The sequence below is a fragment of the Tiliqua scincoides genome, chromosome 5 (genome assembly GCF_035046505.1).
Source record: "Tiliqua scincoides isolate rTilSci1 chromosome 5, rTilSci1.hap2, whole genome shotgun sequence".
NCBI classification, from domain to species: domain Eukaryota; kingdom Metazoa; phylum Chordata; class Lepidosauria; order Squamata; family Scincidae; genus Tiliqua; species Tiliqua scincoides.
Window position 1 is genome coordinate 103703368 of NC_089825.1, and position 24012 is coordinate 103727379.

At 45.2% G+C, this 24012-nt stretch overlaps 1 protein-coding gene and 1 pseudogene across 1 annotated transcript; one reads left to right on the forward strand and one right to left on the reverse strand.

Annotated features, from left to right (window-relative positions):
* Nucleotides 1-3149: 3149 nt before the first annotated feature.
* LOC136652769 (olfactory receptor 6F1-like) lies at nucleotides 3150-4106 on the forward strand (annotated as a pseudogene).
* Nucleotides 4107-16070: 11964 nt separating this feature from the next.
* Nucleotides 16071-16862, reverse strand: LOC136652770 (olfactory receptor 2C1-like). Its single transcript, XM_066629692.1, has one exon. The coding sequence runs from the start codon at nucleotides 16860-16862 to the stop codon at nucleotides 16071-16073; it is 792 nt and encodes a 263-aa protein (XP_066485789.1).
* Between the last annotated feature and the right edge of the window lie 7150 nt (nucleotides 16863-24012).

Sequence of the window (24012 nt, forward strand, 5' to 3'; positions counted from 1 at the left end):
GGGGGTCAGCATATCCAGGGAGACATGTTGTAGTCATGTGCCCCGGGGTAGCATGGGCGCCAGGTCTGCAACTGCTTCCTGGTCTGGCATGCCTCCTTCTCCCTTTACAGGGAGTAAAGAGGAAAGGGACAGCTTTGACACAGACTATGAGAAACTGTATTTCCATTGTATCTAAAGAGGGTGAGGTGAGGTTCATGCGCACCACTGGGTGCTTGGCAATCCTGCCCCCCGCCCCCGACTTCTGTGCTTTTGGGAGAGATTGTGAAGCTGCAGGGCAGGATGAGCGAGAAGTAAGAGTGAATTCTGAACCCCATGCCAAGTCACTCCAAAACTGCTCTCTAACCACTAACCCTCAGCAGCAGTTAACGTCTTGCCCTTCTAAGGCCCCTGATGAAAGCCTGAGGATAGATGTAGTGCAATGAATAGCTGCCACAACTAAAAATGGTTCCCCCAGTCCCAAAGGAAGAGATCCAGTAGGGGCGGTTACCCCCAAGATAGCTGCAGAAGTGGGATGTGGGTGGATCTGAAACCAGAGTTTGGAAGCAGCTGGGCATTGAAGGAACACCCCCCCCCCCGCGTGCTAATATTAACTGAAGCTTATGGCCCAGAGGGGTGGCTGGGAGCAGTGGCCATAGCCTGAAAGACCCGGTGAATTGTCCCATGAAATTCCTGAGAAGGTGAAGATCACTTTGCTCTAGAAGCGACTGGTTTCAGGCAGGCTACCCCCTGCCAGCCTGTTGGATGCAGCTCTGAGCAGCCAATGTTGCCAGGTCAACAATCAAGCAGTAAGAACCTCTCCCTCCACGTGCGGGAGCCAGGACGAGGAGGCAGCAGGTTAATTGTACTACCAGACTTCTCTTTCCATCTCTGCTTGTGGTCACTACCTTTTCCAACAAGATGTCAGGGGTCCGCCACAAGCCCTTTAGTGACCTGAACTCTCAGCTAGCTGGTGCCTATACTGATGTCAGGCAGGAAAGAACCAAATTGGTAAATCATAAAAGTATGACTTTAAATCTTGTGCATCAGGGAACGACTTGCAATTCACACCCAACACCAGTGAAAAGGACTTTATGAAAAAGAAATTATGATTTATACCCTTGGTGATTAATTATTTATAATTAGACCCACATGTTCCACTTGAACTTCAAATCCTCTGGCATACGTTCAGTGTCGCAAGTTCCGAGAAAACCTGATAATCCAAATTCAAGCAGAAAAACCTTGGGTGTCCTTCTGAAACATTATTTACAGCAGATCAGAAGCCGTTCACACCCTCTCCTGAAAAAAAGATAGGGACTTTTTTTCTTTGAACTCTCAAAGAGCTTTTATTTGTGGTTCTTTACACATCTATCTCCATACCTGCTAGAACTGATTGTGCAGAAAGGCCTACCTAGTTAGGTTTCAAAATTGGGTGAGCAGAAACATTAAGGAACCTAGTTAATAAGAGTACAAAACTGAAAATGTGGAAAATGTATATATAAACTATCAGATGCAAGTCTCCACAGATGGGAAACCTATGCAATGTGCTACACTGAAGGAACGAAGGATCCGTCCTTTAGTAAGTGGCTTTCAGTGGTGATTTCTACCTGACTGTAGATGCTAAGATGTTTCAAACCTTGCATGCTTTCCGGTACTTGTGCAACAGACATGGTGTAACTTGGGGTGCAATCCTAGCCCATTTTCCAGCACCGACATAAGGGAAATACAGCTCCAACGTAAGGAAACAAACATTCCCTTACTTTGAGGAAGACTCCATGGCTACCACCCAACTGCAGGGTGCAGCACACGTCCCATTGGCACAGCAATGCCAATGATGGAAAGTTGGTTAGGATTTGGGCTTTGGATTAGCAACCTGCAGTGCTGGGGAGGAGGTGCATTAGAGAATGGAAAACAAATCAATAGTACATTTTCTGTTATGTACAATTAAAGTATACATATAATGCAGAGGTTCTCAAATGGGGGCGCTGTGATGCCCCAGCCAGAAAACCTGTGTCTGTGTCCCTTTAAGGGGCCAAGAGGGGGGAAGGCAGCCACGCGATATAGACGATCACACTGCTAGTGTAATTCTTTTTACACTTACCTGAGCTTGTGCTGGCCTTGGCGGGTGTGAGGAGGCCCACCGATGCCTCCACATGGCTGCCCAACCATCATAAAATCTAAAAATAATAATGATTGCAACTCACTTCTGGTTTTGCGATTGGAAACCGGACGTGGGTCACAATCTATTTTTAGATTTTATGAATTTGGGGAAGATTTTACAAGGCCTGCATAGACATCCGTAGGGCTCCTTGCAACCCCTGAAAGCCAGCACAAGCTCTGCTAAGTGTAAATATGCCCAAGAAAGCTCTGGCAGTGGCACAATCATCCCAATCGTTTCACTGCATTCCCCCCACTCCTGCAAAGACTTACAGTGGTTCCTGACATCCTAGAGAGTTTGGGAACAGCTGATAGTATTACATAGAATAATGTGGTTTCCTCAAGTCATATTTTTTGTGTGGTCTGTTTAACAGGTCATTATACATTTTGTAGGACTGGCTTGCTGTTCCATCTTGCCCCAGTTCATCTGGGAGATTTCAACTGGTTGAATTTTGCTGTTTGAAGGGAATTTTATTGTGAAGAGCAAATACTTATGTAGTTCTATATTTCTAGCTTCTTCTTTACAAAACTTGGCTTGCCCAGAGACTGTTTTATCCCAGGTTCAGGATGGGAAAGGATTGTACAGAAAAAGGATTACCGTATTTTTTGCTCCATAAGACGCACTTTTTCCCCCAAAAAACGTGGGGGGAAAAGTGTGTGCGTCTTATGGAGCGAATACTGGGGCAAGGTCCACACCAGGGGCAAGGTCCTTATTTGCACAGGCGCCACAGGGGGAGGGCAGGCGGAGAACAAAGGGGGCAAGGTCCGCACTGGGGGCAAGGTCCTCATTTGCGCAGGCACCACAGGGGGAGGGCAGGCTTACTTTAAAAGTAAGTTTTCCTCCTCTAAAAACTAGGTGCGTCTTATGGTCAGGTGCGTCTTATGGAGCGAAAAATACGGTATGTTCATGATGGAAAAGGATTCTATTTCCACACAATCGTAACAATATTTTAAAACCTGATAAAGACTTGCATTTCTTAATTTAGAATTTTATCACAGCAGGTGAAACAGGAGAGATGGAAGAGCACAATCAAGGACAACGCAATGAGACAAAAGTGATGGAGTTCATTCTTCTTGGGTTCCCTGGGTCTTGGCATTTACCACTGTCTGTCTTCATGCTGTTTGTTATAACGTATATAGTGGCAGTTTTGGGAAATGTGTTCATCATACTTTTGGTGGTATCCAATCGTCACCTCCAGACTCCCATGTATTTCTTCCTTTGCATTCTCTCATTCCTGGAGATATGGTATACAACTGCCATTGTCCCTAAGAGCCTCCCCATTTTTCTGGGGACAAACAGAAGCATATCTTTCAATGGCTGCCTTATACAAATGTATTTTGTCTTCACTTTTGGGTGCAAAGAAAACTACTTGTTATCTGTCATGGCTTATGACCGCTATCTGACCATATGTTATCACCTGCGCTACCATACCATCATGGACATCAATCCAAGTTAGCTCTTGGATGTTGGATGTGTGAATGTGTTTTGATTTCTATACTAGTCTCTTTGATTTCAAGGTTGACCTTCTGTGGACCAAACATGATTAACCACTTCTACTGCAACATTGATTCCTGGATAACTCTCTCTTGCAGTGAAACCTACACCATTGAGATGGCAACTTTTCTCATAGCCATCATTGTCATCTTGTGCACATGTGCAGTCACCCTCCTTTCTTACATGTACATTATTTCTACCATCTTGAGGATCCCTTCTGCAAAAGGATGGCTAAAGCCTTTTTCTATGTGTTCATCCCATCTTGTCGTCGTGATTATTTGGTATGGTTCCACCATCTTTCTTTATATCAAACCTTTTAAACGAACATCCTTAGAAATGACCAAAATTTGTGAATGTCTTAAACACCATTATGACTCCACTGCTAAATCCATTTATCTACACACTGCGAAATAAAGAGGTGAAGGAGGCGGTAAGAAGTTCATGGAAAGGGCTTCAAAGTAAAATGCATATCATATGATTTGAAAGGATCAAATAAAACCCACAAATTTGTATATCAGGGCTCTCTCAAAGTAGGGCATTGCAACGCCCCAGCCTGAGGGCCCCAGCCTCTGCCCCCTTAAGGGGTGGGGGCAAGGGGGGTGCAGTGACTGGCATGTACTTACCAGTAGCTGCTGCAGCCTCCCAGGGCTGCGGGGAGCCCTGCACAACCTTCCACAGAGCTCCCCGAAGCTTAAAAAGTGAAAGTGGATTGATCACACTCCACTTCAGGTTTTGCGAAGGTTGACCGCAATCACTCCGCTTTCACTTTCTGGAGGCTGGGGAGCCCTGAGGAGGGTCGCGCAGGGCTCCCCGCACCACCGGGAGGCTGCTTTTCCATTCTCTGAGCCCCCCTTAGCTGCCTTCCCCTGCCCCCGAAAGGACTTACTGTGGCTCAAAGTCTCCCAGAAAGTTTGAGAACCGCTGATTTATATGTTATCAAACGTGTCAGGATATGCACATTTTTTATAACTGAAATGGATATCAGTTTCCTAAAGTACATAATTATATTAAAAAATTTGACTGGTGAGTATGTTGACGAGACAGACTCCATCTCGACCCCTATATAAACTCAGTATGGCAACATTCTCAATTCTGCCCGGAACAAGCTCTGTTTGTGTGAAATATACAAGCTAGCTGAAATCAAGACTACAAAAAGCAGTCAGAACTGAACCACCCCCTCTCCTCCTTCCCCATTACCCCCACTCCCCCAAGTTCTGCTGCCCTTGCCCTTCTCCTGAGAAACACCCCCTTGCAGAAAAATACTGAAGCTCAGCAGTTCCTATGGAAACCACTCTCACAGTTAGAATCTGCAAGGTGAGGGGGTGTGACTATGCCCTGTACTTCCCATACCAGGATTGTGTGGAGTCTACAGAATGGACTCAATAGACGACCAATAGACAAAGCTAGCAATTAATCTTCATTAACGAAATGGAGCAAGTAGGAGCAAAACGCACATTTGGGAAGAATCAGCATGAGGCTTGGGTGTTGGGCACCAGCAACCCTTTCTTTTGTGTTGTTTTAGACATGAATACAAGGCCTGCCCTGGCCAAGTCCAACACCTTCACCAACACCACTCTGGCTCCCTCAAGAGCAATGAAAATGCCTGCTTACTGAGTGAAGCTGGGGGTAAGAGTGTATATTTGAATATTGTTTTGAGTGTTTTAAGCCTCAGTCAACATGAACTAGGTAAGGAAGCTCATGAGAATAGAGATTTCCATCAACTTCAGACACCCAAAGCCATTCCTCGGCACAGTTGGACACCAGTATAAGGTAGCTTTGGTCTCTGTGGATTTGATTTACTGCAGATCCCAGCGGATATTGGAGTCCAATTTTTTAAAGACATTTAAATAAAAAAGGTGTGGAAACTTGAGGCTACTACCATTGTGCAGCAAAACAGTGCCGTTTCCAAGCCTCCAGCACTATTTTTAGGGCTGAAAGGCCCACTTCCTGGTCATGTGGAGGCACTTTGCTGCTTCCAGGTTCACCCCAGAATGCATCCCAGAACCCTTGCAGATACTGGAGTCCTACCTGTACATTATAGTCTGCCTTGCCCAATACCCCACCAATCTCTATCTAGTATTATGCAGACCCCCATTTCATGCAGTGAGTTCAGTGATCATCAATCTCATGCTGCCTCCTCTGCCAATGTTGCTGTTTGTGTCACCTTAGGAACCACCACTAGCACAAACCTCTGCCCATGTGGTGTCCTGTCAACTTCATTTTGGTCACTTTACTTCTGCATCCCAGAATGAGGTGCCAACTAGATAGGGTGGTACTAATTCCTGCCTATGCTGCTATCTCTTGGTGCCTCTAGAAATAGAAAGACACCACCTTCCCACCATATTGGACACAAAGCCAGAGTTTCCATGTAGGAAGAATTGTGCAGAAAGAATTATAAACATGTATGTGCATCTTGGAAAATAAGTGGGTCATGATGTAAAATTTCATAGTGCTTTTCTGTCCATATAAAGCAGGTGCATTATATTCCATCCTTGGGCACTGAAAGCATCATTTCACTTTCCCAATGGGAAATGCCAGACCATGGAAAATCAAGAAATTTGGATGACCAGTTTTTGTTTGTTTTTCCTTTCGTCAGGTGGGAGTGTGCTGCCTGATATGCATTTATTTTGGGATGTGTTTGTGGCACTGGGTGCATTTCAGGAGAGCATGATCCTGACCAGTCTCAAGGCGTCAGGAACTGAGTTTAAGACAAGAAGCCACAGGTACCACAAACCTCGAGGGAGATCGCAGCTCCGGTCTATCAGAGCATCCTCCTCCCTCCACCACTCTCAGTGGCTGGCTTGAGAAAAGCCTTTCCAAACTTCATTTCCACTGGGAAATTTGCATGACTAGTAGCACCTTCATTGCACAGCAAACTTGAACCTGTAAACAAAAGTCACATCCCAGAACTTTTCAGACATCATCATCATCAAACATTTATTGCTTAACCATAGGTCATTACATTAGGAAAGAAAAATAAAATATAAAATATATAAAATCTTTAGTATAATAGTGCCTTACAGTAAAAAACATCATTTATTAACAGATTGAATAAAACAAGATCTTATCTTTTTGGCCGCTAGAGCAAAATGTGCCACAGCAAATGTAACCTTTGATTGTAAATCCTCAAGTAAATAATAGACTAATTGTTCAGGGGAATAACCACACAGGGGTTTTATTATTGGTTCCAAAAAACGGCTTCTTGTATTCTCATATAAGGGGCAAATCAATAAATAGTGTAACACATCTTCAACCTGCCCACATCCATAAACACATAGACGCTTTGCTATTGGGATTTTTTTATATCTACCCTCTAAATAAGCTGAAGGCATTTGTTGAAATCTCAGTTCAGTAAAAGCTCTTCTTAGCTGTGGGAAAGTCAGGGTCTCAAAATACATGGACATTGCATACTGGATGTTAATATGGGAATACCAGCTCGAATAACGAGATTCCCATAAAGAAACTTTGTCTTGGTATGATTCCCAGTCATAAATCCATTCCCTGAGCTCTTTAGGACTCAGGCAGAGAAACTTGTCAAACTCCAGATTAAAATACTTTAACTTAAGAAAAACCTGATTGGCCCAACCTCCAATAAGCATCTGTTTGTTCCAGCATTCTTTTACCAGAGCTTCCATAGCATTGATCCTTCTCCAATATCTGAAGTAAGCAAGGTCAACTCTGATGGCTAAAGATGGCAGTCCTAACTGCTCTAATATGAACCGCAGGAGTACCTGGAGACAGTCCTAGTATTTGTCTCAGAAATTTGTTTTGTAAGACTTCTAACTTTGCCTTAACTGAGTCACCCCACAACTCTGCCCCATATAACATATGTGGCAAAATCTTAGCTTCATAAACTTTGATCAGTGGGGGAATTAACTGTCCGCCTCTAGCATAAAAGAATTTTTTTAACAAACCCATCTGTCTGACACTGGAGAGTGAAATCATCTCGCTATGTTGTTTCCAGGACAGACTCTTTGAAATATGTATGCCAAGATATTTAAATGAATTTACCTGTTCTGTAGCATGCCCATCAAGCTTCCATTTATGATTGACAGAGCCCTTCCCAAAAATCATGATCTTAGTTTTAGAATAATTTATTTTTAAAAGCTCTTCCTTGCAAAGTTGACCAAATCTATACAACATCCTCTTGAGTCCAGTTTGATTCTGAGATATCATAACTAAATCATCAGCATACATCAGAATAGAAATCTTCCTATCCCTTATAGAAGGAGGAAAAAAAGATAGAGAGGACATTTGTGGGATCAAATCATTTACATAAAATTAAATAAAAAAGGAGCTAATATACAGCCCTGTTTGACCCCTCTATTGACCTGGATCTTTTTGGTCAGGTAACCTAGATTGCCTAACCGCACTTGAAGTGTACTATGGCTATGTAATATCTTAATAAGCCACAACAGGCGTTTATCTATATTGGTCATGGATAATTTAGACCACAACCTCTCTCTATCGATTAGATCAAAAGCTGATGTAAAATCCACAAAGGCCAAATAAAGAGATCTTTTAGCATATTTGATGTATTTACATATAATATGGTGTAGTATAAATGCTTGGTCAGTAGTACTCCTGCCTTTTCTAAATCCAGCCTGTTCCTCGTGAATAATAGCCTGGGTGTTATCCCACTCTGTAAGTTTGTTCAATAGAAATCTGGCATGGAGAAAACAATTTCTACTGACACCAAAGACAAGTTTTCAACCCTGGTTATTTCCACCAATTCCATGGCCAGGCCAAATTATGAATGGTATGTTACTCGAAGCTGTGGCCTCCATATCAAATGAAATTAGTTGCTACAACCTTGGTAGCATGCAAGGCAAAGGAAGCACCTATCCTATGGGGATGAACAATGAAAGGCTATCAAGGTGAAAAGGAAATTCCTTGATGAGCTTACCCTACCAAAGCCACTATGTGTTCTTATGGGAAATTAGAGTACAGATTGGGTGTCCCTTATCTGAAGTTCTTGGGTCCTCAAGTGTTTTGCATTTTAAGTTGTTTCATATTTCAGAATACCTGCATATACATAATCAGAGATCTTGGGGATGGGAACCAAGTCTCAACCCAAAATTGATTTAAGTTCCTTACATCCCTTAAACACATAGCCTGAAGGTAATTTTATACAATATTTTAAATAATTTTCTGCATGGCTTTATCCCAATCTTAGGTGTGCAGCTCCTCACCTGCCTGGGTGTGACGTCTTGGGGCTGGAGGATGTCATCCTGGAGAGGAGGGAAACAATCCCTTAGGGGGGACCCCTTCTCCAGGGGACGGGCCTGTATCCGAACGCACTCAGGATACTCCTCCGTGAGGGGGGTTGGGGGCTTCTTGTAGTGGGGGATTTGATTATTAGAAACATAGAGAGGGGGGTTTGCGATGGATGTGAGGACCGCATGGTGACTTGCCTGCCTGGTGCGAAGGTTGCGGACATCACTTCTCGTCTAGACAGGCTGGTAGACAGTGCTGGGGAGGAGGTAGCGGTTGTGGTGCAACGACATGGGCAAGTGTAGCCAGGAGGTCCTGGAGGACAAATTTAGGTTTTGTCTGTAAATCGCAACTCCACTACCCCATGTATTTCTTCCTCTGTAATTTATCCGTTCTGAATTTCTGCCTTGTAAATGCAACAGTCCCACAATCTATAACCAATTGCTTAGAGAATAGACCAGTGATGTTACTTCCTTGGTGCTACATCCAAATGGTGACTTCTAGCATACTGGTGGTGACTGAATGTTTACTTCTAATGTTCATGGCGTACGACCTTTATGTGGCCATCTCCACCCCTCTGCACTACGTGCTCATCATGAACAAGACAGCTTGCATTGTGCTGGCCACTGTAGCATGGGCTGGTGCCATTTTTGTTACCCTGCTTTTTCTTTTTCTTATGAAAGTGAAGTTTTGTGGAAACAATATTATTAACCATGTAGCATGTGACCCTAAAGCCATTATTAAACTTGAGTGCACAGATATGTATGTATTCAATTTATACCAAGTTGTTGTCTACATTATCAGTATACTTATCCTGGTTTTACCCCTCTCCTTCATCCTTCTTTCCTATCTGTGCATTCTTGTGGCCATCCTGAGGATGGACTCAGAAGGAAGCAGAAGGAAGGCCTTTTCCACCTGTGGCTCCCACCTGGCTGTGGTGATCATGTACTATGGCACAACCACAGTTAGCTATGGAATTCCTCAGAACAAAGAAACCCATTTAAGCAACTTGGTTATTTCAATTTTTTACGGTGTTCTGACACCTGTGTTTTTGTATTGGCAACCTTCAGTCTCGAAAGACTATGGTATCGCGCTCTGAAAGGTGGTTCTGGCACAGCGTCTAGTGTGGCTGAAAAGGCCAATCCGGGAGTGACAATCCCTTCCACACCGGGAGCAAGTGCAGTCTGTCCCTGGTCTGTCTCCCTGGCTATGGGCCTTCCTTCTTTGCCTCTTTGCCTCAGACTGTTGGCAAAGTGTCTCTTCAAACTGGGAAAGGCCATGCTGCACAGCCTGCCTCCAAGCGGGCCGCTCAGAGGCCAGGGTTTCCCACTTGTTGAGGTCCATCCCTAAGGCCTTCAGATCCCTCTTGCAGATGTCCTTGTATCGCAGCTGTGGTCTACCTGTAGGGCGCTTTCCTTGCACGAGTTCTCCATAGAGGAGATCCTTTGGGATCCGGCCATCATCCATTCTCACGACATGACCAAGCCAACACAGGCGTCTCTGTTTCAGCAGTGAATACATGCTAGGGATTCCAGCACGTTCCAGGACTGTGTTGTTTGGAACTTTGTCCTGCCAGGTGATGCCGAGGATGCGTCGGAGGCAGCGCATGTGGAAAGCGCTCAGTTTCCTCTCCTGTTGTGAGCGAAGAGTCCATGAATCGCTGCAGTACAGAAGTGTACTCAGGACACAAGCTCTGTAGACCTGGATCTTGGTATGTTCCGTCAGCTTCTTGTTGGACCAGACACTCTTTGTGAGTCTGGAAAACGTGGTAGCTGCTTTACCGATGCGCTTGTTTAGCTCGGTATCGAGAGAATGAGTGTCGGAGATCGTTGAGCCAAGGTACACAAAGTCATGGACAACCTCCAGTTCATGCTCAGAGATTGTAATGCAGGGAGGTGAGTCCACATCCTGAACCATGACCTGTGTTTTCTTCAGGCTGATTGTCAGTCCAAAATCTTGGCAGGCTTTGCTAAAACGATCCATGAGCTGCTGGAGATCTTTGGCAGAGTGGGTAGTGACAGCTGCATTGTCGGCAAAGAGGAAGTCACGCAGACATTTCAGCTGGACTTTGGATTTTGCTCTCAGTCTGGAGAGGTTGAAGAGCTTTCCGTCTGATCTGGTCCGGAGATAGATGCCTTCTGTTGCAGTTCCAAAGGCCTGCATCAGCAGGACAGCGAAGAAAATCCCAAACAAGGTTGGTGCAAGAACACAGCCCTGCTTCACTCCGCTTCGGATGTCAAAAGGGTCTGATGTGGAGCCATCGAAGACAACAGTGCCCTTCATGTCCTTGTGGAAAGATCTGATGATGCTGAGGAGCCTGGGTGGACATCCAATCTTGGGGAGAATCTTGAAGAGGCCGTCTCTGCTGACCAGGTCGAAAGCCTTTGTGAGATCTATGAAGGCTATAAAGAGTGGCTGTCGTTGTTCCCTGCATTTCTCCTGCAGTTGTCTAAGGGAGAATACCATATCAGTGGTGGACCTGTTGGCTCGGAATCCACACTGCGATTCTGGATAGACGCTCTCTGCAAGTACCTGGAGCCTCTTTAGTACAACTCGGGCAAACAGCTTTCCTACAACACTAAGGAGAGAGATGCCGCGGTAGTTGTTGCAGTCACCCCTGTCACCTTTGTTCTTAATTTATACACTTAATTTAATATGTTCTTAATTTATACACTTAATTTAATACACTTAATTTAATATGTTCTTAATTTATACACTCAGAAACAAAGATATTTTGGGAGCTCTCAAGAGACTGTTTAGTCAGAAAATGTGATATTGTTGGGAGCACTAACATATTGTAAGCATTTTAACATAACAAATACAGTAGCATTCATGTCATTTTCCTGCATGGGGTTAGACTAGTGACTGAAATAAGTGAAAATGGATGAGAGAAACATGAGGAAACTGTGAGAGGCTTCAGCCTATAAAATAAAATATCTACACCTTGAAATGCTTTGTTGTCTTTTCTATAGTATCCCTTTCCTCAAAACTTAATGTCCAATCTGATCCTTCTCTCCCCTGCTTGTGAAACTCCTCAGCTGCCCAGGTAGGAAGTTTTGGGGCTGGAGGATGTAACAACAACAACAACAACAACAACAACAACAACAACAACTTTATTTTTACTATGCCTTTCTCTCCAAAGGGACTCAAGGCGGCTTATAACAGGTTAAAACAGATTAAAAACATAAGTTAAAAACGGATAAAAGCATATTAACACATATCATAAAAACAGCAGTCAGATAAAAAATAGTTAGGTAAAAAGAGCATAGAGCAGCAAATCATAAAAGAATCAGTATTTAAAAATAATTTAAAAATATTAAAAGATGTTCAACAGATGTTAAAAAGGCCGAGAACTCAGAAAGCTTGTTTAAACAGAAGGGTCTTCAGGCCTCGCCGAAAAGTCTCAAGAGAGGGAGCCATTCTTAAGTCAAGGGGAAGGGAATTCCATAGCGTTGGTGCCACTACTGAGAAGGCCATGTTTCTTGCTGCCACCCCACGTACCTCCCTAGGTGGCAGCACTTGTATAAAGGCCTTCTCTGATGACCTAAGAGGACAAGCCGGATTGTATGGGAGTAGGCGATCTCTAAGATACCCTGGCCCAGAGCAGTATAGGGCTTTAAAGGTCAAAACCAGCACCTTGAATTGGGCCTGGAAATGAATGGGCAGCCAATGCAGCTGCTGGAGAAGTGGGCTGACAGAGTCAAACTGCCTACCTCCAGTAACTACATGGGCCGCCACATTCTGCACTAGTTGCGGTTTACGAACCGTCTTCAAGGGCAGCCCCACATAGAGCGCTTTACAATAATCTAACCTCGATGTCACCGTGGCATGGTTCACCGTGGCTAGGTCTGCACAATCCAGACCTGGATCATCCTGGAGAGGAGGGAAACAATCCCGTAGGGGGGACCCCTTCTCCAGGGAACCGGCCCGTATCTGAACACACTCAGGATACTCCTCGGCGGGAGAGGGGTCGGGGGCTTCTTGTAGTGGGGGATTTGATTATTAGAAACATAGAGAGGGGGGTTTGCAACAGATGTGAGGACGGCATGGCGACTTGCCTGCCTGGTGTGAAGGTTGCTAACATTACTTCTCATCTAGACAGGTTGGTAGACAGTGCTGGGGAGGAGGTAGCGGTTGTGGTGCATGTCGGCACCAACAACGTGGGCAAGTGTAGCTGGAAGGTCCTGGAGGTCAAATTTAGGCTTTTAGGTAGGAAGTTGAAAGCCAGGACCTCAAGGGTAGCATTCTCGGAAGTGCTACCTGTTCCACGCGCAGGGCCAGCTAGGCAGGCAGAGATCAGGGGTCTCAATGTGTGGATGAGATGGTGGTGTAAGGAGGAGAGGTTTAGATTCGTTAGGCACTGGGGAACGTTTTGGAACAAGCAGGGCCTGTACAAGAGGGACGGGCTTCACTTGAACCAGAATGGAATCAGACTGCTGGCGCATAACATTAAAAAGGTGGTAGAGCAGCTTTAAATGTATCCCTGCAGGAAGACCGACAGGAGCCGAGAGGCATCTGGTTCAGGACTCCTCATCCCTATGGGACGAGGATGGGGAGGTTAGAGAACAACAAGACAAAGGCAGAGTAGGAGAAGAAATTGGGAATGGTAGCGTGATGGGATGTGATAGATGGTTTGGCACGAGAGGATGTGGGGACAAAGGAGCGAATAAGCAGACCATCCTGGGGCATTCCATGTACAAATGCTTTTATGCAAATGCACGATGTCTCCAAGGAAAGATGGGAGAACTGGAATGTCTGGTGACAAGGGAAAACATTGACATAGTGGGCATAACGGAAACCTGGTGGAATGCAGAGAATAAGTGGGATACTGTAATCCCAGGCAAAACTCTACAGGAGGGACAGGCAGGGGCGTGTTGGAGGTGGGGTGCCTGTTTATGTTAAGGAAGGGATAGAATCCAGCAAAGTAGAGAATGAAGGTGGGTCTGACTCCACCGTAGAATCTCTGTGGGTTAAATTACCAGGCCTGTGGAGTGATTTAATACTGGGTGCGTACTATCGTCCTCCAGACCAGAAATAGGAAGGGGAACTTGAAATGAGGAAACAGATTAGGGAGGAGACAAGGACGGACAGGGTTGTAGTCGTGGGGGACTTCAATTATCCTCATATTGACTGGGTCAATTTGTGTTCTGGTCATGAAAAGGAGACCAGATTCCTTGACATGCTAAATGACTGTGCCTTAGAGCAGCTAGTCATGGAGCCCACCAGAGGACAGGTGACTCTGGATTTAATATTGTGCAGTACTCAGGACCTGGTTAGAGATATCAATGGGGAACAGTGATCATGCTGTGATCCGTTTTGACATGCACGTTGGGGGAAGAATAGTGGGCAAATCTCTCACAAAAACCCTTGACTTCTGACAAGTGAACTTCCCTCAAATGAGGAAACTGGTTAGAAGGAGGTTGAAAGGGAAGGTAAAAAGAGTCCAATCTCTCCAGAGTGCATGGAGGCTGCTTAAAACAACAGTAATAGAGGCCCAGCAGAGGTGTATACCACAAAGAATGAAGGGCTCCACTAAATCCAGGAGGGTGCCTGCATGGCTAACCAGCCAAGTTAGAGAGGCTGTAAAGGGCAAGGAAGCTTCCTTCCATAAATGGAAGTCTTGCCCTAATAAGGAGAATAAAAAGGAACATAAACTGTGGCAAAAGAAATGTAAGAAGGTGGTACGGGAGGCCAAGCGAGACTATGAGGAACGCATGGCCAGCAACATTAAGGGGAATAATAAAAGCTTCTTCAAATATGTTAGAAGCAAGAAACCCATCAGAGAAGCGGTTGGCCCTCTGGATGGTGAGGGAGGGAAAGGGGAGATAAAAGGAGACTTAGAGATGGCAGAGAAATTAAATGAGTTCTTTGCATCTGTCTTCACGGCAGAAGACCTCGGGCCCGAACGGCCCCTCCTGACCGAGAGTTAAGTCAGATAGAGGTTAAAAGAGAAGATGTTTCAGACCTCATTGATTTAAGATCAATAAGTCACCAGGCCCTGATGGCATCCACCCAAGGGTTATTAAGGATTGAAGAATGAAGTTGCTGATCTCTTGATATGCAACTTGTCCCTCAAAATGGCCATGGTGCCAGAAGATTGGAGGATAGCAAATGTCACGCCTATCTTTAAAAAGGGAAAGAGGGGGGACCCAGGAAACTATAGGCCGGTCAGCCTAACATCCATACCGGGTAAGATGGTGGAATGCCTCATCAAAGATAGGATCTCAAAACACATAGACGAACAGGCCTTGCTGAGGGAGAATCAGCATGGCTTCTGTCTTGCCTCACAAACCTTTTAGAACTCTTTGAAAAGGTCAACAGGCTTGTGGATGCGGGAGAACCCGTGGACATTATATATCTGGACTTTCAGAAGGCATTCGACATGGTCCCTCACCAAAAGTTACTAAAAAACTCGACAGTCAGGAAATTAGAGGACAGGTCCTCTCATGGATTGAGAACTGGTTGAAGACCAGGAAACAGAGAGTGGGTGTCAATGGGCAATTTTCACAAAGGAGAGAAGTGAAAAGCGGTGTGCCCCATGAATCTGTCCTGGGACTGGTGCTTTTCAACCTCTTCATAAACGACCTGGAGACAGGGTTGAGCAGTGAGGTGGCTAAGTTTGCAGATGACACCAAACTTTTCCGAGTGGTGAAGACCAGAAGTGAATGTGAGCAGTTCCAGAATTCTGTATTTTGGAATGTTCTGTATTTTGGAAATCCAAATATGGGGTATCCAATGTGCATAAAAATCTGAGTGACAGACCCTTTGTGCATTTCATTGACAGAGAAAGACATATAAACTTCCAACCAAACCATGATCTGAGAAACTTAAGGAGCTCAGTGACCTATGCTCCTTTAGCTGCATCTTCTGCTAGGAGGATATAGAGAATGTTGATTGCACCCAAACCCAGAAAAAAAGAGATGAGATATAGGATGTGGGTTAAATGTGAACTGTATCTTTATGAATAACTCCTCTCTACAGCTAACTCATCTCTACAACAGCTGTATACTTACAGTGAAGCAATATCAGCAAATCAATACTGTCCTTCCCCTTTGTTATTTTTGTAATGGTGATCTAGACATTTTTAGAGATCAGACTTGGGGCACAATCCGATCCAACCTGCCAGTGCTTATGCAGCGATGCCATCCTGCAGTGGGGGCAATCACAGTGGCCTCCTCATGGCAAGGGAATATTTGTTCCCTTACGTCGGGGCTGCATCATGGCTGCATCAGTGCAAGGACTGGGTCTTTAGGGTCTCTGGAAGCGGATCTCTCCTAGTAAGGCTCCTGAGAGCCTCTTTCACATCTTTGTTTCTCAAAGAATATATGATGGGATTGACAACAGGGGTCACCACCGAATAAATGAGAGACACTAGCTTGTCTTTTTCCACAGAAGAGCTTGTAGTACCAGCCCTCATGTAATTATAAATGGCAGAAGAAAAATAAAAACTAACTATAGTGAGGTGAGAGGAACATGTTGAAAAGGCTTTCTTCTTCCCTTCAGCAGAGCGGATTCTGAAGATAGCTCTCAGGATGAACAAATAGGAAGTTAAAGTCAACCCACAGGTGCAGACCCCAAAAATCACAGCTGATACATGACACAGAGTCTCATTCAGGCTGGAGTCTGAGCAGGAGCTCTTTAAAAGTGCAGGGTAATCACAGAAGAAACTATTGATGATGCTGGAGTTGCAGAAGGATAACTGAAGCAGAAGACCAACATGTAAAGTAGAGTTGGCCAGTCCAACAAACCAAATGCTCACAGTTATTCCAATATACATTTCCTTCCTCATGATGAGTGTGTAGTGCAAAGGGTGGCAGATAGCAGCATAGCGGTCAAAAGCCATAAAGGTGAGAATTAGAAGTTCAGTCGCTAGGGTCCATAAGAAGAGGTAGACCTGTGTAATGCAGCCATAAAAGGGGATGCTTTTTCTGTGGGTCCCCAGATTCTGGAGCATTTTGGGCGTTGTAATTGAGATGGACAACACATTCACTAAGGACAGGTTGATGAGCAGGAAGTACATGGGAGTGTGGAGTTTCTTGCAAGTGCATATTGTAAACATGAGAAGTAAGTTTCCAGTTAGTGCTATAGTATAAATGAAAGCAAATACCCATAAGAGAAGTGTCTGTAGTCCAGGTGAACTGGTTAGACCAACCAGTATGAATTCACTAACTGTCTGATTCTTCATTTCAGCATGTCCATTCGTGGTGACCTAGACTGACAAATTGTATTACATAGTAGGGTGATTCTCTCTCTCTCTCTCTCTCTCTCTCTCACACACACACACACACACGCGCGCTAGCTCAGGGGTCTTTCGGGGGGCAGTTGGAGGCCAGGGAGGATGTGGGAAGGAGGTGTTTCAGGTCAGGGGGAGGGTGAGTGGCAGGTGAGCTTGTTGGCAGGCAGGCAGGTGTAGATCGAGTGGCAGAGCCTGTATCCGGCAGTAATGCCAGATCCTAGTTCCCATTCCTGGGCAGCATGGAGCGGGTCCTGGCTGTTCCGTTCTGCTCGGATCTGTGCCACATCATCAGGTGCCGCATATCCATGTAGACCCATTGGGGGTGCTGAGGCTCTCCCCATGGTAATGGAAAAAGTTCCCCCTTGCCCCTGGTTGAGCCACAGTCAGCCCCAAACTTGCACAGGATACAGCGCAGGCCCACTGGCCTGCCTGTTACAGCGCAAGTTAGAATTGTGCAGTTAATTATATATATTATACAAACCTTATAGAGAATAAATATTTTATAAATCTATTTATATATAAATACATTCATTTACTAATTAATTTTCATCCCTATAACAACTCGCCTACTTTTTTATCATTAACACATTGTAGCAGTTATGATGTCCTGCAGGGTGAATGCACACAATTGCTTTTCCTCTGCTAAATATAAGGGAAGCAGCATTTACAAGGTGCTTCAGTGTGCTATTGGCTTGAATAATTTAAATCAAGTGTCCTTGACCCTTTGCCAAATGTTTCACTGATATCTATCTATCTATCTATCTATCTATCTATCTATCTATCTATCTATCTATCTATCTATCTATCTATCTATCTTGATGTTCAGTCTGCAATGATGATATATTTATCTCCAACATTAGTTAGTTTATTAGCAAAGCTCTTTACACTTTGTGGAATTCAAATAGCTGTTTCCCATATTGTGCAGATGTAAAAAAGAAGCCAGGGCAGAAAAAAACGGAGGACATTCATAACATACCTTCATTCCTGTTTGTTCTGGGTAGATTTCCCTGGAATCTCTCTTCCTTTGTCTTTGAATTATTTTCTATTTTGCATCTGGTTCCTCAGAAGCAGCCCATGCAGCCTTGTTTCAGCAGTACGATGGCTGATGAGAACTCATCTCATGCTGTTGTGGGCATGCTCATTTGCTGATTCAAGCCCATCACCAATTTCAGGTCTCTCTTTATACAAATGAGGGGGCCACTGGGAGAAGGACCTTTGTGAAGTCAACAGGAAGGAACGTCTTGAGGTTTCTGATTGTTTTTTCTCTTGGGTGCTAGAATGTCAAATTGTATCCATTACGTTATCCATTCTATAGCTTGTCTTTTTAATTGATTTTTAAAAAATATTTGTTTACTGCATAGTACTGTCAAATGCTTTCTACTTCTATTACAGTGAGAAGTTCCAGGGACGGTGCTACCAAGTTTAAGTCCCTTTGGGTGAGAGAGAGAGAGAAAGAGAGACAAATTTGAAACCCAACTAAAGACATAACTCTATTCTGCCAACCTATTTCTTACTGGGAACACACTAATGTTGCCAAACACAGACAGTTGGTTATCGCTAAACAAGTACAAAACATCCAGAAGTGTGTCTCTTTCAACACAAGCAACTGCTTCACCTGAGCGCTTAGATGTCGTTTGCTATCTGCTTATGCAAAAAAATAATGAAATATGCAAGATTACTGAAATCAAGGACTACAATCAGAACTGGCTAAGCTGGAACAAGTGCCAGTTAGAGGGTAGTCGATGATATTATGTTGCAAATAGAGTACAATGCTTACTGAACTATATAATGGAGCTGCTTATGTTTTCTTATGAGTTCCTCACCCTGCGGGGAGGGGGAACTACCTTTGATCAAAGAATACAGCTTTCCTTGCCAAACTCACCTTTCGACTCAGCCTTCTTTATTTCCGCACATCACTTGTGAATGTAGGCTCAGAACTGGGGGGGGCTTCCCTCTTTCTGCTACAAGTATTTCATGGTCTGTCCAGCCTTTCCTCCTCCCCCCGCCCACTTCTCTCTCTGTTCATAACTGATGTTCATAACTTGTTATCCAGCACAGGATTGATAAATCACCTTTGTGGCCTGTCCTTCCCATGTGCTTCATCTCTTCAGGAAAGCACCTCCAGCTCTCTTCCCCGCTTCCCTCCCTCCTTTTAACTCAGGCTAATGATTTTTAGGGATATTTTTTTATTTCTATCTTTCTATCCTACTTTGATTAGGAAGGTGGCAGGAAGGTGTAACAGAAGAACAGGGGCATTTCTGGAAAGGGGAGCGTGGAACGGGTGGTGAGATAGGCCCAGGAGAGGGGAGGCCTTTACTATATCTTATCCTCCCATTCAGGCCTGCCGCCTTTGTACTGCTCTTTCCAGATTTGTGCCAGCTAAATAGCTGGTGCAGATCTGAGTCGCTGCACTGGAAGGCTAGAGTGTTAATCAAGGTAAGGGGAAAAATATCCTCTACCTTGAGGAGACCTCCAGTTTGCACCTAATGAGCACTGGAAACTGCAGAGTTGGTCCATTTTTTGTCTATCTAGCAGCTTCTGACTAGCTCCTGATCTCTGACAGGTTCACCAATTTTTTCAACTGGCTCCAGTTCAGTGTGAAGAAGGCTAAGCATTTCATTGAACTCTGCCACAATATTTTCTCTTTAACAGAAAGCGCAAGATGCCCACCTAGGGAAGAGAAACATCAGTAGGTAGCAGGTTGGGGGACGTGCAGAAGCTGCCACAGTATCTGACCCATAATACATCCAGGCCTAGGAGCCAATGAGGGAAACCTCCTTGATGCCTGCCAGGGTATTGCCAGGGAGGCAGAACTTGGGGTGAAGGTGAGAAGGGGGAGACTACTCTGACACAGTCCAGGCTTCACCTGCCCACACCATATCCCCCTGGTTGGTTGATCTCAGTGGCACTGGACCAGGGTCCTCCATTGTCAACATGGTTTTCTCCAACAAACTAGAGATGGGTGGCCTGCCAGAACTTTCAGCAGGCTCTAAGGTAGATACTCTGGAAGCTAATGCCTGCATCATTCTGCACACCTTTCTTTTCCCAAGGATTGCCACGACAAGGAGGGAGTTGCTGATGCCTTACCAACACCCTGTCTGGCAGTGGTGGCCCTGGGAAAGTATGGGACACATGCCCCAAGGCACCATGCTGGTACAGCCTGAGAGTGTGGCATCACTGTGCCACCTCTGCCACCTTCGCCCACTCTCCAGAGCCATTCCAAAGGTGGGGGAGGCCTCACATGATGTTCCCTTATGCTCCAATAGCTTTCTGATATCTCTGGAAAGCTTTTTTCATTGGAAAACCAGAAGTATTGTTCATCGCTGCTCTTGAGGCATCAGAAGGCCTTTGGAATGCCAGGGGACATTGTGCAAGGCCCCATTTGGCAGGGATGTCTTCTCCCAGGGGTTTGGCATGTCCAGGAGGGAGCATGTTGTGGTCCTGTGCCCTGGGGCATCACAGGCTACAGGTCTGCAACTGCTCTCTGGTCTGATCTCCTTCTCCCTTTTACAGGGATAAAAATGGAAATGGACAGCTTTGACACAGACTATGCGAACCTGTTTTTCCACTGAAAGAACACCCCTTCCCCCACGTGTTTTTATTAACTGAAGGATATGGTCCAGAAGGGTGGCCACAGCCTGAAAGACCAGGTGAATTGTCCCATGAAATTCCTGAGAAGGTGCACTGTTGCCTTGATTAATTTCAATCCAGAAGCGGCTGCTTTCAGGCCTGCTACACCCTGCCAGCTTGTTGGACACAGGTCTGAGCAAGTGATGCTGCCAGGTCAACAAACGGGACCGGGTCGAGCAGTAAGAACCTCTCCCTCCACATGCCAGGTGTGGGAACCAGGACAAGGTTACTACCAGACTAACTGTACTACCAGACCTCTCTTTCCAGCTCTGCTTGTGGTTGCCATCTCTTCTAATAAGACCTCAGGGGTAAACCATGAGCCCTTTAGTGACCCAAACTCTCAGCCGGTATCTATACTGATGCCTGGCAGGAAAGAAACCAAACTGGGAAATCCAGAAAGTATGGGTTTAGATCCAGTGCAGCCATTTTCAACCACTGTGCCATGGCACACTGGTGTGCTGTGAATGGTCTGCAGGTGTGCTGCAGGGGTTTGGGGGAGGGTCATTTATTGATAGGGCCATTGGGGAATGTGAGCCTCCCACCAACAGCATGGTGTGCCTTATCAATTGTCAAAAAACTGATGGTGTGCCTTGACAATTTTAGTACCTTGTCAGTGTGCCATGAGATGAAAAAGGTTGAAAATCACTGATCTACTGCATCAAGGAACGACATGCAATTCACACCCAATGCAAGTGAAAAGGTCTTTATGAAAAAGCAATTATGATTTATACTCTAGGTGATTAATTATTTATAACTAGACCCATATATTCCACCTGGACTTCAAATCCTCTGGCATATGTTCAGTGTGGCAAGTTCTGAGAAAACATGATAATCCAAATCCATGCAGAACATACTTAAACCTTGGGTGTCCTTCTGAAGCATTATTTACAGCATATCAAAAGCAGTTCACCCCCTCTCCTGAAAAAAGATAGGGACTTTTTTTTTCTTTGAACTCTCAAAAGAGCTTTTATTTGTGGTTCTTTACACATCTGTCTCCATGCCTGCTAGAACTGATTGTGTAGAAGGGCCTACCTAGATAGGTTTCAAAATTGGGTGAGCAGAAACAATAAGGAACCTAGTTAAGGCTACAGTCCTATCCACGCTTTCCTGGAAGCAAGCCCCATTGACTTTAATGGGACTCACTTCTGAGTGGACTTGCATTGGATTGGGCTCTCAAAGAGTTGAAAGCTGAAAATGTGGAAATGTATCCAGGCATAGGAGCCAATGGGGGAAACCTCCTGTGATACCTGCTGGGGTACTGCCAGGGAGGCAGAATTTGGAGTAAAGGTGAGAAGGGAGAGACCACTCTGACACAGTTCAGGCTTCACCTGCCCATACCATATCCACCTGGTTAGTTGACATTGGCGGTGCTGGGCCAGGATCCTCCACTGTCAACAAGGTCTTCTCCAGAGCCCTCCCCACCAAACTAGTTATGGGTGGCCTGCCAGAATTTTCATTAGGTTCTAAGGCAGACACTCTGGAAGCTAATGCCTGCATCATTTCTGCACACCTTTCTTTTCCCAAGGATTACCACAACAAGTAGGGGATTCCTGATGCTTTGCCATCAACATCCAGCCTCACAGTGGCAAGAGCCCCAGGGTGCCACACCAGTGGGGCGCTGGCACCACATGTACATTATTTCTACCATCTTGAGGATCCCTTCAGCAAAAGGACAGCAAAAGGCTTTTTCTACATGTTCATCCCATCTTGTCGTCGTGATTATTTGGTATGGTACTACCATCTTTCTTTATGTCAAACCTTTTAAAAGAACATCCTTAGAAATGACCAAAATCGTGAATGCAGATGCGTGTGGCCTCTGGGACCCCAAGTGCCTCTGGGAACTAAGTGCCAGGTAAACTGAGAGTTTAGCATCTGGGCAAGGAGAAGGCAGGTAGAGCTCTGAGTTTTGGAGAAGAAGAGGAGGAAGACAACGAGAGGGTAAGTGTACTCTTTCTAACTCTTTGTCTTTCTAACTCCCTGTCTTCTAACCTTAACTTTAACTTTAAATCAACCTTAAATCAAAATTGAAAGTTAGCACCTAAGGGAGGTACATAGGTCTACTCTGAGCAGGAGCAGAGCCCAGGGGTCAGGTACTTAAATCAAAGTTGAAAGTTGGCACCTAATCAAAGGAAGGGAGGAGGATAAAGTGGAAAGCAGGTTTTTCTATTTTGTTTTAAATTAAACCTATACTTAACCCAAGTTAAACTTAATCTAAGTTAGAACATAACCTAAACAGTTCAGTAAATTGGGACACAGGATATAGAGAGCAATAAATAATTAAACAAACTCAAATAAAAGCTAGCTTGAGGTTACAAAACAGGCCAGCCTAAGAGAACAGAACTAGGAGGGAAAGAACCTAGTAAGGGCCAATTCCCAACCACCCAGGCATAGTCCATTTTAAAATTTCAGCATCACCACCTTAGGATGGCTAATCCAAGCACTCCATTCAGGAGCCTGCAGAGTAGGTTATGCCCATCAGCAGCCTTTTGTCTTCCTGAGCTTTTGTAAACTCACCTGGGAAGACCAGCCCCCCTTTCAATCAGGAAGGAAGGAGGGAGGAGGAACCAGCCAGGAGTATAAAGCTAGGACTGCCATCGCATGAGGCTCTCTCCAGACGCGTGTGGCCTCTGGGACCCTAAGTGCCTCTGGGAACTATTTGTATTGGCAACCTTCAGTCTCGAAAGACTATGGTATCGCGCTCTGAAAGGTGGTTCTGGCACAGCGTCTAGTGTGGCTGAAAAAGCCAATCCGGGAGTGACAATCCCTTCCACACCGGGAGCAAGTGCAGTCTGTCCCTGGTCTGTCTCCCTGGCTATGGGCCTTCCTTCTTTGCCTCTTTGCCTCAGACTGTTGGCAAAGTGTCTCTTCAAACTGGGAAAGGCCATGCTGCACAGCCTGCCTCCAAGCGGGCCGCTCAGAGGCCAGGGTTTCCCACTTGTTGAGGTCCATCCCTAAGGCCTTCAGATCCCTCTTGCAGATGTCCTTGTATCGCAGCTGTGGTCTACCTGTAGGGCGCTTTCCTTGCACGAGTTCTCCATAGAGGAGATCCTTTGGGATCCGGCTATCATCCATTCTCACGACATGACCAAGCCAACGCAGGCGTCTCTGTTTCAGCAGTGAATACATGCTAGGGATTCCAGCACGTTCCAGGACTGTGTTGTTTGGAACTTTGTCCTGCCAGGTGATGCCGAGGATGCGTCGGAGGCAGCGCATGTGGAAAGCGCTCAGTTTCCTCTCCTGTTGTGAGCGAAGAGTCCATGACTCGCTGCAGTACAGAAGTGTACTCAGGACGCAAGCTCTGTAG

Bases quoted from the DNA above. Each gene is read 5' to 3' on its own strand.
- LOC136652770 (XM_066629692.1), bottom strand. From the start codon at position 16,862: ATGTACTTCCTGCTCATCAACCTGTCCTTAGTGAATGTGTTGTCCATC.